The sequence below is a fragment of the Mus caroli genome, unplaced genomic scaffold, assembly GCF_978045245.1.
Source record: "Mus caroli unplaced genomic scaffold, Mus_caroli_1 scaffold_2, whole genome shotgun sequence".
In the NCBI taxonomy this organism is placed as follows: Eukaryota; Metazoa; Chordata; class Mammalia; order Rodentia; family Muridae; genus Mus; species Mus caroli.
Genome location: NW_028227257.1, coordinates 99,774,865 through 99,791,501, shown reverse-complemented (window position 1 = coordinate 99,791,501; position 16,637 = coordinate 99,774,865). Strand labels below are relative to the sequence as shown.

General features: G+C 38.9%; 1 protein-coding gene across 4 annotated transcripts in view; it reads right to left on the bottom strand.

The window, feature by feature from the left end:
* The window catches only part of Nckap1 (NCK associated protein 1), an 80,704-nt gene that overhangs the window by 13,329 nt on the left and 50,738 nt on the right, over nt 1-16,637 (bottom strand). For all 4 annotated transcript variants that reach the window (XM_029474109.2, XM_029474108.2, XM_029474110.2 and 1 more), the window contains 9 exons: nt 16,194-16,339; nt 14,419-14,551; nt 11,363-11,482; nt 10,343-10,482; nt 9,184-9,315; nt 6,581-6,799; nt 6,075-6,205; nt 5,795-5,892; nt 4,104-4,197 (listed from right to left, as the gene is read on the bottom strand). In XM_029474109.2, coding sequence (XP_029329969.1) covers nt 4,104-4,197; nt 5,795-5,892; nt 6,075-6,205; nt 6,581-6,799; nt 9,184-9,315; nt 10,343-10,482; nt 11,363-11,482; nt 14,419-14,551; nt 16,194-16,339 — 1,213 coding nt within the window. The remainder of the gene's footprint in view (nt 1-4,103; nt 4,198-5,794; nt 5,893-6,074; nt 6,206-6,580; nt 6,800-9,183; nt 9,316-10,342; nt 10,483-11,362; nt 11,483-14,418; nt 14,552-16,193; nt 16,340-16,637) is intronic.

Genomic DNA, 16,637 nt, shown 5'->3' with positions numbered 1-16,637 from the left:
AAAAAAAAAAAATTTAATGTGCATTTCTGTGAGGTTCTGTGTGTGATGCTAGAGTGTGGATGCCAAGGAGGCCAGAAGAAGGTGTAGATGCCCTGGAATTGGGAACTGTGGGGGGTGATGAAGGTGCTGGACCCCAGACTCCAGTCCTCTGCAAGAACAGCGAATACTCTGCCAAGCTATCTCTCTAGCCCCCTTAAGAAAATTCTTAAGTTGTGGCCAGAAAAGGGAAAAAATGTTTATTAAGATCATAAGTAGGCCTATGGCTTGATCTCATGAGCTGCGCAGGCCATCCTGGCCAGTGCTGGCTGGGAGATTATAAGCAGTTGGGCAAAGCTAAATTCCTGGAACCCGCGGTGCGGGCTTGAGCACTTGGATGTTGCTCAGAGAAAACTATTTTGAATATGATTGCTATGCCCTTAATCCCTAAACTGTGCTAACAAAATAAGAGACAGGGATTCAAAGGTAACATGTATTAAATACCCCAATACAAGGCAATGAACTACATGACATTGTATACTACAATATAGAAAAACAGCCTGGGTTTTGATGCAAGTTGTGTAAGCAGGGAAGAAGGTTACAAGGCTGGGAAGATGGCTCAGTGGGTAAAGTGCTTGCTGTGCAGGTATGGTTTGGATCTTGAGCACCTGTGTAAAAGCTGGGCGGGGAGGAAACAAGAAGATGCATACAGTGTACTGGACAGACATCCTGCGTGGCTGATGAGCCTCGGGTTCTGGGACCCAGTGTCCCAAAACATAAGTGGAGTAACAGCTAAGGAAGACACTTGCCATAAGCCACAGGGCATGTGTGCCTACTACACACATATATGCTAAGATACCACACACACACACACACCCTCATACACACACACACACACACAGACACAGACACATACCCCTAAAATATGACTGTCATTTAAATGAGAAATTCAATCAAATTTCTAGAAAGATCTCTATAGAAAACTTAAGCACAGATGCCAAATGAAGAGCAGGAATTCGGGTGTTTTGTTTGGACTTTCTAAGACTTTAAACTGTCAACTATAAATGTTTTAGTAAGCAACATAAATAAAAATATGCGCTAAATGTGACAGATGTAAAACATGCTAAAAAAAACCCCAACCCACAAATGCATGGTTAAGTTCCACATAAAGATAAATCAATTTATTGGTCTTTATCTGTCTACAGCATGTGAGTGCCTGATGAACAGCTGATTGGCAGATCAATAAGCAGTGGTGTAACAAGAGACTAGGGAAATGTTTCTACCAGAGGAAAAAAGTGAATAGAAAAATAAAAAATGAACAAAATGGTTTGTCTGAGAACGTGTCATCCCAGTTGGCATAAAGGAAGACCAGGAGGAAAAGACATTCCAAGACAAGCTAAACCAGAGCCAGTCAAGTGGCCTGTTACCAAGCCTGCCAGCCTGAGCCCAACCTCTAGGGCCCACGTGGCTGACGGAGAAGCGACTTCTGTCCTCTGCACATGACCTTAACCATACGGAGAGAGACATGCACACACAAGCATACATGCATGCACACACAGACATACACACTCTAAATGTAATTAAAAACACAACTTTAAAAAAAGAAAAGGAGCCAGGCAGTGTTGGTGCACATCTTTAATCTCAGTACTTGGGAGGCAGCGGCAGGTGGATCTCTGAAGTTTGAGGCCAGTCTAGTCTACAGAGTGAGTTCCAGGATAGTCAGGGGTACACAGAGAAACCCTGTCTTGAAAAACAAAAACAAAAACGAAAACGAAAACGAAAAGCTTTACTCGCCAAAATTTCTAAAAGGGTAAACAGAAGAGTGATCAGGTTTCTGTGAGCGACAGGAGACCAGCAATGGAAAGGTGCACTGTGTCACAGGCTAGGTACGATCAGGACACAGAGCTCCAAAGCAGCAAGACCACCGTCCTAACTAATGCTCTGCTGCAGTGTGCAGGCTCAGACATGGTGCCGGGAGGACGAAAAGTGAATGAACAAAGCATCATGGCAGAAAGCTGGAAGATAGTGGTCTGGAGTCAGGTGACAGTCTGAGGACAGGAAGTAAGGACTGGGGTACACTATGAGATTTGAGTGATACAGAAGCCTTAAAGTGAAAACCAATTCCATACTGACCCCAAATTCAGAGCCACTTTTAATAAGTCATAATGCCTGTCTCCTGAAAGCATGACTTGCTGATTCTAAATCCAACATCTGGCTTTCTGGCTATGGGGTGAAGAGAGCACAAGAGGAGGTGGTCAGAGCGTTTCACCTCAGAATAGCCTTCTGCTCTGAAGAGGCCTCTCTCAAGCACATCTTTTCTTTTCCTAATGAAACAAAATAGGCTTAATAGATTTTATTTTAAGGCTAATTTTATAAATATGGGTCACAACGACTCAACACTTTGAATTTTAGTTTTAACAAATCCAAAGTCTTATTATATACAAAATGTAATCATACATAATAACCTTGTTAAGGGACAGTGAATTAGAGTTAAAGACTGGGCTCTTAAACCTTTCAGTGTATTAATTCCTTCAAATGACAAGGTCCAATCAAAACCCTGCTTATTACTCGGAAAGTCTAGGACAGCCAAGGCTAGTAGTAGATCATGATCAGCTGACTCCAGAACATGGAAGAAACAAAAACAATGAAGAATAAAGAAAACTGGAAATAGCAAAATAATAAAAATTAAACATGAAAATGCTTTTCTCCTGTAACTGTAAAGTTGATCTTTCTTTTTAAAACAACCACACAATAAACTCAGCTTCCTGCTCCCCATCTTGGTCTATAGTAGTATGAAATTATAACATATATATCTGATACCAATACTGCCTCCATGGTAAACAGCCCAAACTCAACAATGCTTCCTTCTTAAGTCCTGGCAACTACTGTGTTTTACAAGACCATCTTTGGTGTTTTGTAGCACTAATTTTATGGTAATTTTTATTAAGTGAGGTTTTAAAAATAGAAGACAAACAATAAAGTGCTTCCTAAGCATTTGAAAAGAAAGTATCAGGTGCTAAAGTATATTAAATACACGCTGTGTGTCCAATGACTGAGACTTTCAGATTCACTGACGTAGAAGAAGTGGCCATGGCCTTGCACATGTCAAGTGCACACACACACTGACTGAGAGCACCCCTGTCAGACTGCCCCATCCCCGGGGTTTGAGTAGAGTAATTAGCACACTCTGCCTTTCTCCAATACAAATTATTTTGGATTTCTTAAGTTTTCAGTGCTGGGAAGACCTTTACCATTATGAGTCAAGCATAACTGCAGCATCGTTTTCAAGAAGATAGTTAAATAAAAGTTAAAGATGTACGTGACAGGCCTAGGTTCTCATGCAGTAGAATACTAATTAGTAAAAAAAAAAAAAAAAAAAAAAAAAAAAATAGAAAAGGAAAAAAGAGGGAAAAAATTATTACTCCAGTGGACACCACATACCGAAGAATCTCAGAAGCATGCTAAGTGATAGAAGCCAATCTTGAGTCTGCTCTGTGGTGGCAGGAACGTGTGTGTGAGTTTAAGCGTAGGGAGAAGACAACAGAGGGAGGGGTTCCTGAGGGGACAGATCTGCTGACTGGGTCCACGGTTACAGATCTAAAGCCTGTCAACATATACCATAGCCTTTACTCGGTGTCTGGCCACATCAGGGAAATGAGTTTTAGAAAGTTACGGACTCGGAAGTTAATTATCTCTTAGTGGAATTAATGTAGACTTAATATAGTTAGTAGGCTCAAGAACTCATTACAGGTAATATTTGCTAGTAACTGTCATGTATTAAAAAAAACTGTAGTCAAGCATATCTGAAGTAAAGTTGGTGTAGTGGTACACATTTTTAATCCTAGCAACTCAAAAAGCAGAGGCAGGCAGACAGTAATGAGTTTAAGGCCCGACTGGGTCGAGACCCTGCCACCTGGAGAATGAATGAATGAATGAATGAGTGAGTGAATGGAGTAGATGTACACTGGAAAGCCCTGTGACTAGTATTTTTTGCTATATCTCTTCATATGCTAAAGAGCACTTTTCATAGTTTGTCACTTCCATTTATGTTACAAATTTTGGGTAGAAATTACATATTGCATGTTAGATCTTTTGAATGTTTATAAAAAGTACTATGGGTAACCTACATGATAATCTTTTAAAGAGTGCAGCCATCTGGTCTGGTTTGTCAAAGCTGGTCCTCATTTGTGTTAGAACATCAACATTCTCCACCACAAGTTTCTAAAAAAAAAAAAAAAAAGACAGGAGCCCAGGTCAGGCATGGTTTTTTTTTAATGACTCATGTACTTGTTTGCAAGTTACCATTTGAAAGACAAAAAAACCAAAATTCATTAAGTCCAGAGGATCATGCTATACAATTGTTTTAATAAAAGAATCTCAAAATGACTTATGTAAGACTAATATTTTCCTTTCGGTTTCCAATTCATGAAGAGGTCAGGAAACTTCAGCAGAGTAAGAAGCAAGAGTAAGGACCACCACACACTCAGACACACTACAGTATTTAAACATGACTCTTCTAGTCTGGCAAGTTCCAAGAGGTTTAGTGACCCAGATTAAAATTCTCTCAAAATGTACAGTCGTTTTATAAATACATACAAATGTGTGTGTGTGGGTGGGTGGGGGGGGGTTCTTATTCAATATAATTTATCTTAGCACTGACATATTCCTAAAATGATAAAAATGGTAATTTAAAATGTTGCTGCCATTATTATATTTACTTAATCATGAAGCAGTCCAAAGACATTTTCAACCAGCTTAAAGGGTTTAAGATAAAACATACTAGGTTTGCTGGCTAGTTTTATGTCAACTTGACACACGCTAGAGTCATCTGAAATGAGAGAACCTCATTCAGAACGTGCTTCCAAAAGATCTAGGACATTTTCTTCATTAGTGAGTGATGGGTGAAGGCCCAGATCATTGTGGGTGATGCCATATGTGGGCTGATGATTTTCTAAGAAAACAGGCTGAGCAAGCCAGTGAACAGCAATGGACTCTGCATCAGCTCCTGTTCCCAGGTTCCTGCCCTGCTTGAGTTCTTGTCTTGCCTTCCTTCGGTGATAGATTATGATGTGGAAGCATATGCCAAATAAACCCTTTCCTCTGCAGCTTGCCTTTGGTTATGGCGTTTCTTCATAGCAATTAGCAACCCTAACTAAGAAACCAGGCATGTGGCTTGTGGGAGAGCACTTGCCTATCACACGAGAGGCCCTGCACTCAATTGCTAATACTGCCCAATAAACTAAGAATGCTCATGCTACAATCTGTGGTAATATGGAAAGCAATATAGTCAAATAATAAGTTGGAACCAACAGCTTGGGCGAGAATTTGGACATAATCAAATAAAAGCCTCGTTATGCAACAGATAAAGGCTTAAGGACACTGAGCATCTGAACACCCGTCACTTTTACAAATTAATTCACCACTCTGGCCTCTCTGTTTTCTCACCTGCAACTAAACCAAGATGTCATTGAGAGGCTCTGTGTTGCTTTAACTTCACTCATGTGCTAGTACTTTCTTGTCAGGCTAATTTAAATTCTAGGTATTTTCACATTCCTGAAGTGTTTTACAAGAATGAATGTTTAAAGGGTAAACTAAAGCCATGTAGAGCAGCTTATATTCAAAATGCTATTTGTGAGGCTGGTGCAGAAGGTTTGAGGTCAGCCTGGGAAATTAACAAGATCCTGTTTCAAAATAAAAAATGAGAAAAAGGCTAGAGATGAAGCTAGTGGTAGAGCACTTGCCTAACATGTGAGAGGTCAGAGGACCAAACCCCAACACTGCAAACAGGGACAGCAGGGTGGGTTGGTGAAGACTGTACCTTAAGTTCAGCTACTTGTGATGAAATATGCCACATAAGACTCTCACTCAGGAACTTCATCCCATATGGGCCTAGGAGCTCTGATAATGATCTCATTTCTGAAAGGAAATTAATTAACTTCAGTTTCTTGACAGAGCAAATATATTAAGATACACTGATATACTGGACAATCCCAACTTATAAACTAATTATTAATACGAAAAACAACCAAGCCAAATTAAGTTACCATGTAAAACAATCAGGCTTTCTTCATTTTCTAAATCTAGCATATAATATTCACCTGATATATCAGAATATTCCTCTGCATTGAATGTTAATTCATTTTCTGTGGGTAAATTCACAAATGCTTTCATTGCAGGAAAATAAGCTATATGGCCATTGCTGACTTGTCTTAATAAAGTTTCCAAGTACCTAAAAAGAAAAGTAAATTTATAACTAGGAGAAATGGCATGTTCAAGTGTTTATTATAGTCTACATCCCTACATATAAGTTTTAAGTTAACTGATAAAATAAATGGTACATAATGCTGGAGGGAGGGTGGCTCGGGGAAGAACACTGAAGCCTGTTTTCTAGAATATGCGTGCTGGTTCATAACTGTGACTCTGGTTTCAGGGGATCTGATGCCCTCCTCTGGCCTTTGAGGGAACCAGTAACACATGCGGTACACATACATACATGCATACAAAAGATTCATATATAAAAACTTAACCATAAAATGGTTTTCCTAAGGAGTTTATTACAAAACAAAACTTTCCATCCTTCAAAGCTTGGAAATGTGCTCCTTACCAGTTTGTATATAGACTCGTGATGGTTGGTTCGCCATGGCTGTCTAAGTGTTGTGTTTGCTGAAGAAGGACATTATTAAATACTCTGGTGATATCAATCTGCACATAGTTCTCTATGGACTGGAGTACAGTCATATATGCTCTTACGCTTGTTAGAAGCTCTGATGGCTTTGCAATTTCCTGTGTAGCTTGATTATACATAGTCATTCCAACAATTGATCTGGAGATAATAACAGATATAAGATTTTCTCACTTGTGCAAACAATCTACTCAACCTGCTAACATCTAATATCAAATAAGCAATAAAATTAATTCTTAAATAAAGCCATGAAATTACTGTCATCTCATAACCTAAAAATGATGAAGAATACAATTAAAAATCATTCAAAGAATGTAAGTTACTAATAATGATCAGACATAAAGTGGACTTTAAAAACTCTATTAATATAACAAGGACAATGAGATATTTACCCTAAAGCTTAAAATTATTTGGCACTGCTGCTTTGAAGCTTTTTGAATTTTATGTGAATGAACTAAATCCCAGTATTATTAAAATAGCTATGCAGTTATCATCACTAACATTTCATAAATAAACTAAGGTTCAAACCATAAGGAAGCTATAAAAAAAAAAAAAATCACTGTTTGGAAGCAGTCTGTTTAGAATGAGCAGTTTTCAAACACCTAAAGAGAATGTAAATGTGTAACTAGAGATAATAGTTTAGTTAACCATTTATAAAGTCATATACCCTGATCTAAAGTTGACAAAATAAATGAGCATCTATAAATGTTTGTTTGACTTAATGCTGGTCTTCAACAAACTACTTGACAGTTAAAATAAGATGGCACTGAACAGGGCTGGCGAGATGGCTCAGCAGGTAAGAGCCCTGACTGTTCTTCTGAAGGTCCTGAGTTCAAAATCCCAGCAACCACGTGGTGGCTCACAACCATCCGTAATGAGATCTGATGCCCTCTTCTGGTGCATCTGAAGTCAGCTACAGTGTACTTATACATAATAATAAATATATCATTAAAAAAAGAGATGACACTGAACAGCACAGTAAAGCACGTTTACTCGCCATGTATATATAAAGCTAACAGGAAACACAAGCTTGAAAATACTTCTCTAAGTGATCTTTCTCTGCATCAGTTCCTCCTATTCCCTTAAAAATTTTTACTTAAATTACATTTATTTACAAGTAAATATTTTAAAATCACACTGATAAATTACTTGTGTGTGTGTGTGTGTGTGTGTAAGTTAAAGGACAACATTGTAAAGTCAGTTCTCTCCTTCTACCAAGTGTCTGCCTGCTTCGCAGCAAGCACCTTTACCTACAGAGCCTTGCTGCCAGGCCCTATCACTTTAAGAAGTCCCCATAAGCATTAGACTTGTATTTCTAAAGATGCGTCTTTAACACAGCAGACAAAGCTCACAGCTAGGACTACATCCAGATAGGCCAACTCAAGATGAAAATTACTACTCTTGTATTTAGGCCCTGAGGAATAAGACTAAAACTGAACAATAAAAACAAAACAAACCCACACAAAGCCAGTTGCTCCCTGTCTTAACCCAATCACTGAAAGAGGTTTGGGAAGGGCACTGCATGCCCACAGATTATAACCAAACTATTTACAAAAGGAAAACACAGGAGCCAAAAACTGAACCTCAGATCCTGGCCAGCAGTCTCCCACCCACCCAGCTGACAGTGTTAAGGACCAGAAGGCAGAGTGAGCCTTGGGTCTCAATACCGAAGTTACTGTCAGTGTATCTGACTTAGGAATGGGAGCACAAGGCACTGTGCAGCGCTGGCCGCCGCACTGACAATCACTAGTTCAATGTTCCCTTTACTGTTGTTTTTATACAGTCCTACTTTGTTCTCTTGTTGCAGTGTTCTCGTCATACCAGCTAGCATCTCCAGCTTTATTCTATTTCTTTGCCACAATGTTTCACATACAGCAATGGAAACATTACTCATTCATGATCATAAACACTTTGAAAATCCTTTGGCAAAATTTTCAGATACTGAGATTAAATTATTAAATTTCAAGATTAAAAATTAAGTAACAAACACTTTCTTAATAGTTAACTTTCAGAAATCTAAAGTATCATTCATAGAACTGAAAGAATTTTTTATTCCTTAGTGCAGTATCATTCAAATGTCTGTAAACCTTACTCAGAACTGATGGCTTGGAGTGCTCAGGCAAAGCCTACTACACACTTGATGACGCTCGATGCTTGCATCTTTTCTTACTCACTTGCTGTGCTCTCTTTACTGACCGCATCCTAGTGAGCTCCTGGCCTTACTCACTTACCCTCCATAAGCCTGAAGACAAACTACGCGAATAAGCCCTGTTTGTGTACGACAACTAATCTTAGGAGGAAGTTGCTGACATGGTCAGTGTCGGTAACTAGCAGTAAGTGTCGGGCAGGAACCTGCTGCCCAGTAAGTCTCACTTCACTATTCCACATGGTTCTCGGCCCACTGCTATATGCAGTGCGCCAGTTCACCTCAGGAAGTCTAATAACAGGTGGTACTGGATAGGCATCAGGTAACGAACACAAGCTTGTTAAATGAAGCAGTGACAACAGTCTGTGTGTTCTCTTACTTAGTGAACCGGATTTCCAGATGAGAAGTCAAATACTCCCTCGGTGTGAAGGTGTGCTCCCACACCGCCATGTTTGGAACATAATTTATGGAGAAGCATAACTCCGAAAGTGCAGTGTGCAACTTATCAAGGCTAAAAAACAGTAATAAATAACAATTACATGATAGTTCATAACAGGTACTTCCAAATCAATTTCATAAAAATAGCAAGACTTCAGAGAACACTGCAGAATTTTATTTTTTTATTCTTAAACTGATAGTTCAAAAGGTTTATATCTAACTCAAGCAATATTTAAGCAGGATCGTTTGTATCCCTCTACATTCGGCATAATAAATGTACTGAGCACCACAAGAAGAGGCGCTTATTCAGCCCTCAGCAGCAATAACTTCCTCCTGATGGTGTTAATCTGCTGTGGAGCGGAGGCACTGTTTATAAAGTGGCAACGGCTTTTTCGTCTTAGGAACAGGTAGAACATTTAACAAACAACATTCACCCCATTACTGTCCACCTCTGCTTTTCTAACCACCAATCAAAATGCTAACTAAAGTCTGTGAGTACAAGTTAGCATATTTATTTTTTCAAATAATGGTATCAGACATATTCTGATGTATCACTAAGTGCTAAGTCCACGACCTGACTTATGTTAAAAATACGCCTCAGAGAATTTGAGACAGATTCTTGGCCTTTAGTATTCTGTACCTCAAGACAAATACCACCTATTACCTATGTGATGGTTAGTATCGACTGTCAACTTAACAGATGGAGTCACCTAGTTAACCCCCATGGGTGTGTGTATGTGAGGGCTAACAGAGGTAACTGTGAGCAGTGTCACTCGGCGAGATGGAGCCCAGGGAAGCTTCCTGGCTGCAGGTACAGAGTGTCCAGGGCCCCAGCCTCCCTGCCTCCCCTGCTAGAACTGTGAGCCAAATAAGCATCTTAGATTACACTGGCTGGGTACTTTGTCACAGCAGTGACACAGTGAGTCTACATTGTCGAATACAGTACTAACAGATAAACTTACAAGGATTTCTGTTTTGCTTTGTTTGTTTCGTAAGGGTTAGACAATAAAATCTCCGTACTTCCTCTCCCTGCCTCAGTTCTAACAGCACAGAGGAAAGAGTCCCCACCAGAGTAGACACAGGAGAAGAGGAAGGCTTACTTGGTCACTACCAGCCTGTTTTTCCTCATGCTTTCAACACCCGGTTTTTCCCTTTCAGGTTCCCCTTTCTTGCCCGTCTGTTTTTTTGACTTCTTATTCACTGCTTGACTGATGGTTTTGGCACAATGCTTCGGCAATAACTGAAATTGGGTAAAAAGGCTGTTATACTGCTGCACCGACTTCTCGGAATGTATAAACTACTGCAGGCTACCTTGGCTGGGTTGGTACGAGCAACCAGGAGGACGGAAATGCAGGGAGTACTTTACCTATCTAGATCACAGGCCCTACACAGCATGGCGGAGGTGGAAACTTACTCAAGTATTAAGGTTTATTCAAGTTATTATTCAAAAGACAAATAAAAACATACCAGGCAATTATGGAGTGAGATATAACTGGCACTATGATTATGTAAATGGCCTATAAAGAAGAAACCAAATCTGTTCAGTATCTAGTGGGCACACTGTACAATAGAGCATAGAGTAGACAGTGAATAGTTTTGGGGGCTGGAGAGATGGCTCAGCGGTTAAGAGCACTGACTGCTCTTCCAGAGGTCCTAAGTTCAATTCCCAGCAACCACATGGTGGCTTACAAACATCTGTAATGGGATCTGAAGCCCTCTTCTGGTGAATCTGAAGACAGCTACAGTGTACTCATATTCATAAAATAAATTAATTAATCTTTAAAAAAAACCAGTAGTTTTTGCTGTTAGGGGAGTTCTGAGAGTGAAGCCAGAGTGAAAGTTTTATACTGCAAGGAATCTGGGAAACGGGCAGGTTTTACAGATGGAAACACAGATGTTTTCTTTCTTTTTTTCAAGATAGGATTTCTCTGTGTAGCCTGACTGTCTTGGAACTCACTGTGTAGACCAAACTGTCTTCAAACTCACAGAGATCTGCCTGCCCCTGCCTCCCAAGTGCAGGGATTAAAGGTGTGTGCGCCACCACCGCCTGGCAGAGCTATAGATGTTAAGGTTAATTCTAACACTGACAGAAGAAATAATTGAAAAACTTAAAATATTACCTGGTCACTAAGAGTACACTGTTCTGTGCAAATATCGGTGATGAGGTTTCGAGCTTGTTTGGCCATCTCATCCAGGAACATATTGCACAGGGAAAGGCTACGATCTCCTATATGATGGCGCTGGTGGCAGAAGACAGAAGTAACACAGGTCACAAGGACGTGATCTCAACAAAACACTTTACACAAACATGAAAATTCAGGGAAAGTCCTATTCTGCTATAAGGGCTGGGGAAGTATATGTGTATTGCTTTCTCTACAACCCAAATTAAACTATATGTGTTCATATAAAATAGATACTTGGTAACAATGTAAGAAAAATTGTGATTTAAGAACAATCTTCTAAAAATCTCTATTTATAAAGCATAAAACTGTATTTAGCCAGGTATGGTAGCACTCATTTGTAATCCCAGCACTGGGGAAACTAAGGCAGAAGGATCACAAGACTCAGACCTATTACAAAAAGGAAGATAATAAACTATATATTTCATCATTCAAATTCACCATGTTCTTTTTTTTTTTGTTTTTTTGAGATAGAGTTTCTCTGTATAACCCTGGTTGTCCTGGAACACACTCTGTAGACCAAGCTGGCCTCAAACTCAGAAATTCGCCTGCCTCTGCCTCCCCAAGTGCTGGGATTAAAGGCATGGCCACCACTGCCTGGCTCAAATTCACCATGTTCTAAATCTAGTTTTTCAACATTTAAAAATAAGGTACATGATGTACATGTGCAAATTTGTGTTAGAGTTTTCTAATCTTAAATCACTTTAATATTTACATCTAATACATAGTTCTGTAGTAAACACACAAGAACTCAAATACATAAATAAAAAAAGTATTAGAAATCAAGTTGGAAAAATAAAGAAGATATTTAAAATTTCTGAAATTATCTTACTGCTTCCTAGGGATGGGAAAAGACAAAACTGAACATGCATTCTTTGAATTTGGCAAGAGTGGGGATGGTGTGCCTCATTTCAGGATATTATTAATATTCCTGTATGTATATATATTTATATCTATCTATGTAATATACAACCTATTTATTGCCACATGAGTGGGTGTTTAATTTTGGTGGTTTGTAGCTGTCTGGTGGTGGATTTTTGTCAAAAATAACTAGAATATTCTGTATATGAAGCCATAAATTCTCCACAATACATGAGAAGAAACAATTTCCTTCTGTCTTTCATATTCGTGTACCATACAGAAAGTCTCTATGTTGTTAAAATAAAGGTATAGAACAAAGACATATCTGACCCACAAGGCAATCTTTCCTGAATCTGTAAACCTTGAATTTAATTTCAAATGACCTGTAAACTGTAATAGGAATCCAAACACTGTAGCCAGACATAATGAAATATTGGTCAATCTGTATGTATATGTGGGGAGGCAGCTCAGAGGATTGGGGCAGGAGGGAGCGTGTGTAGTGGACTGATCCCAGAGCCATGAACATTTAACTGTGCAAGCATTCAACAATAAATGGCAATCTCCACTTCTGCCCTTTTTTTTTATTTGGAGACAGGCTCTCAGTATGTTGTCTAGCCTGGCCTTTAACCATGTAATCAATCCTCTTGCCTCCGCCTCTGAAGTAGAAAGGATAACAGGCTAGGGACCAAGCTCAACTGTGTCTTGACATGTCACACAAGTCTTCCTTTCAGCTTCCTAAGGCTTCCTCTGACCTCATCTCTCTTAAAGTCCTCTTCTCAAAGAATACTCACAAGCTAGAGATATGCTACCTCAAGTTTCTTTTCAACATATTCTGCAGTTTTAAGAAAAGAGAGTAAACACTAAGTTACAAAAAAATACAGTACTCAATTTTTAATGTATAGTCTTGCCACACTTATAAAATAATTTTTTTCAAGACCAGAGACACATCTTTCCATTTTATTTCCTCACTGGTTGTCAAATGATAACTACATCTATTGGGGATATAATTTGATGCTTCATGTTTTTATAGATTCCTTTTTTTAATTTAAAGATTTATTTATTTTATGTATTTGAGTACACTGTGGTTCTCCTTGGACACACCAGAAGAGGGCATCAGATCCTATTATAGATGGTTGTGAGCCACCATGTGGTTGCTGAGAATTGAACTCAGGACCTCTGGAAGAGCAGTCAGTGCTCTTAACCGCTGAGCCATCTCTCCAGCCCCCTATAGTTTCCTTTTATTCTGGGGATAAGCCCAGGGCCTGAACACCCACCAAGCATTCTGCCACACTGTGTACATTATGATCTGTGTGTACACTACAGAAAGATCCAATCACTTACCAACTTGATTTCTGTAGTAAAAACATTAAAAATCTATTCATCTTAGCCACTTAAAGTATTCATTATTATTACTATTTTCTGAGATGGTCTCTTGAGGTAACTCAGGCTGGCCTTGAACTTGCCATCTTCCTGACACAGCCTCCTGAGTGCTGGGAACACCACTATGCCCAGCTCTTTATTAGTAACTGTGTCACCATGCAGTGTAACAGATCATTGAAACTTATTTTTCCAAGCTAGAACTTTATCCTTTTTGACACACAGTACATTTTTTTCTAGATACTTAGGATCTCCAAACTACTGATTAGTAGTTGTCCTCAGGAACTATAGGTTTATATCTGTCCCACAAACGTCAGAAAACCTGGGTTCTGCCCAACATATCCATGCTATTACAGGTCAGTTCTCCATAAATTCAATTTGCAAGTCCTTTCAGTCTTACAATGAAAAGTATAGAAATTTAATTTAATATATATATATATATATATATATATATATAATCTACAAATCTATCTATATGAATAAATCTATAAATAGTAATACCAAGCATATCAGTTATTTTAAAAGACAAATGACTGTTATATGTTCATATCTATACACTCACATATATTCCTACTTGCCTCTATCATACATCTTACTGATCATTGTTTTATCATGTATTTATTTAAGAATTTCTCTGATTCTATACAAAGATGGTTTAGGTAAGGAGAAAAATTAAGTAATTATGTCGCCATAAACATTTGGCTAGCTACCCATTTGGTCGAGCTTCACCACATGAGGCCCATGGTGGGTGAAGTTACCTCTTCAGGACACAGTTCATGTGTGCAGCTCATGAAGTGAGTGCAGAGCAGAGGAAAGGCAATGGAGTATCTTGACTGAGAGGGCAGCTCCAAGCACTGCTGAAACATCTTCTCAAAAGCACGGCTGTAAAAACTGTTAGGAAAGACAGAAAACAGTCTAACCGCTACACTCATAGCTTACACGCAAACAAATGATACAGCACCCAATGGCCGGTTAATTCTCTTAACCCAAGTGAATAAAGGTTACCACCTGATCACACTTATTCCCTTAAGAACAGTTATTTCCCCCTCAAAATAACCTTTCACATGTCAATAATTCATTCAGAATAATACTCTTTGTATAATATCAAGACACTTTAAATAAAAACTTAAACAGGTAATATGTGATATCTACAGAATATGAACACATGATATTCAAAACTCTTATCTTCAAATTTTATCATGGGTTAAGGAATTATCAATTATAAGGACTACTATTATTTTAAGTATCACTGAGAAAAATATTACCAACTAAACAATCATGCCATCGATTTTTAAAATATGAATAAAATTAAGCAAATATGACAATTTAAACATTATACAAAATGCTTTTATCTCTAAGAAACCAGAAAGTTTATAGTTGTATTCTTTTACAATAGGAACCCTTTTAGAGCTAAAAAAAGAATGCAAACAAAAAGTGTTCACCCTCTTTCTAGGACAGGCTTTGAGACAGTAACAAAGGGGTCCAAATAATCTTCAAACTCTTACACATTTAACACACAGTCAAAATCTCACCCAAAAAGTGACTGGACTGCTGCATTTCTCTGAGAAGCAGGCCTTCATTCCTGGTGATTTCGTCTCCAGCACAAGTAATAAACGCTTTCCTAACAGAGTGCTAAGCTCAAAAAGCTTCCGACCATGTTCTCTATGGATCCCTAGACAGCGTTACCACTATCCAGTCAGATCTATCTCAGCGCTGTAGAAGTACCAAGACATACGGTGTCCCAGCTTACCCCTCTACAAGGCCAAGAAGCAGGGAACCAAATTACTACCACACAGCTACAGAGTGAAAGCACTCCAGTCCGAACTGTGGCGTGGCTTTGTTTATGGGTCTGTCCTCAATCTGTCATTCGTTCCAACATTAAATATTTAGTATGGTAGACAAAAAGGAAATGACAACACAACCTTTCTTTAAGAAGTAAGTTTTCTGGAGAGGGTAACGGGAGAAAAGTGAGTGGTAGTGCAAAGTGTGGAGCGGCTGTGCTTACAACAGTGCAATAAGCAGCCAGCACATCACTGTGACACAAGTGTCTAACACTGTAGGCATGGTTACTAGCTATCAATATCCATATTTGCTCTCCTTGATTTATCCACAATCTTTTAACACTCACTAAATATGCAAATAAGCCCTTAATGTGAGACATATCTTCAAACAAAGTGCTAGAAAGTTCACACTAGGAAGAGTTGGCTGCTCTTAGAGTAACTAAAACCAGACATAAAAACCTCAATTCTGCAAGCTTCTTTTTCTTACAAAGTTTCTCGGTGTAGCCCTGGCTGTCCTAGAACTCACTAGACCAGGCTGGCCTGGAACTCAGATGTTCACCTGCCTCTGCCTCCCAAGTGCTGGGATTAAAGGTGCACCCAACTTGTTACAAAGTTTTTATAAAAGTCTATTGTTCCATTTACGGTTAAGAACCTGATACTGAGCTATCTTGAGATAGCTGCTAACAAAACACAACCAAGCAGCTTCATAATAAAACATTTCCAGTTTAGATTTAAGGAAAATTTCAACATACCAAAATATGGAGAGATCGGATGTTTCCACCAACATTTCAACCAAGGAATCTACCATTTTTGTATGGAATATGATTGTGTTCATCATCTTTCCAAGTTCTCTGTGATCTGCAAGGCTAAGTGAAGCTTTGGAGACGCTAGTGTACGCCTGTAGCAGTCCAACAACAAATAACAGCAGTTAGGAACTGCTAATGACTCAACGCTTCTCTTTGTACAGAGGGAAAACGTCCATTACTGAAAAACATTTAAGCTTTACTACTGTATCAAAGCATCATTTTCTACAATTGTTCATAGTAGGAGCTGGTACACTGGCTTAGCAGGTGGGGCTGTTTCTAGTTGACCAAATGACCTAGTTCAATCAATCCCTTAAACCCACATGGTGGAAGAAAAAACTGACTCCCAAGAGACTTTTCCTGCATTCCATATGTGTGCCCTGTCCAGAAACA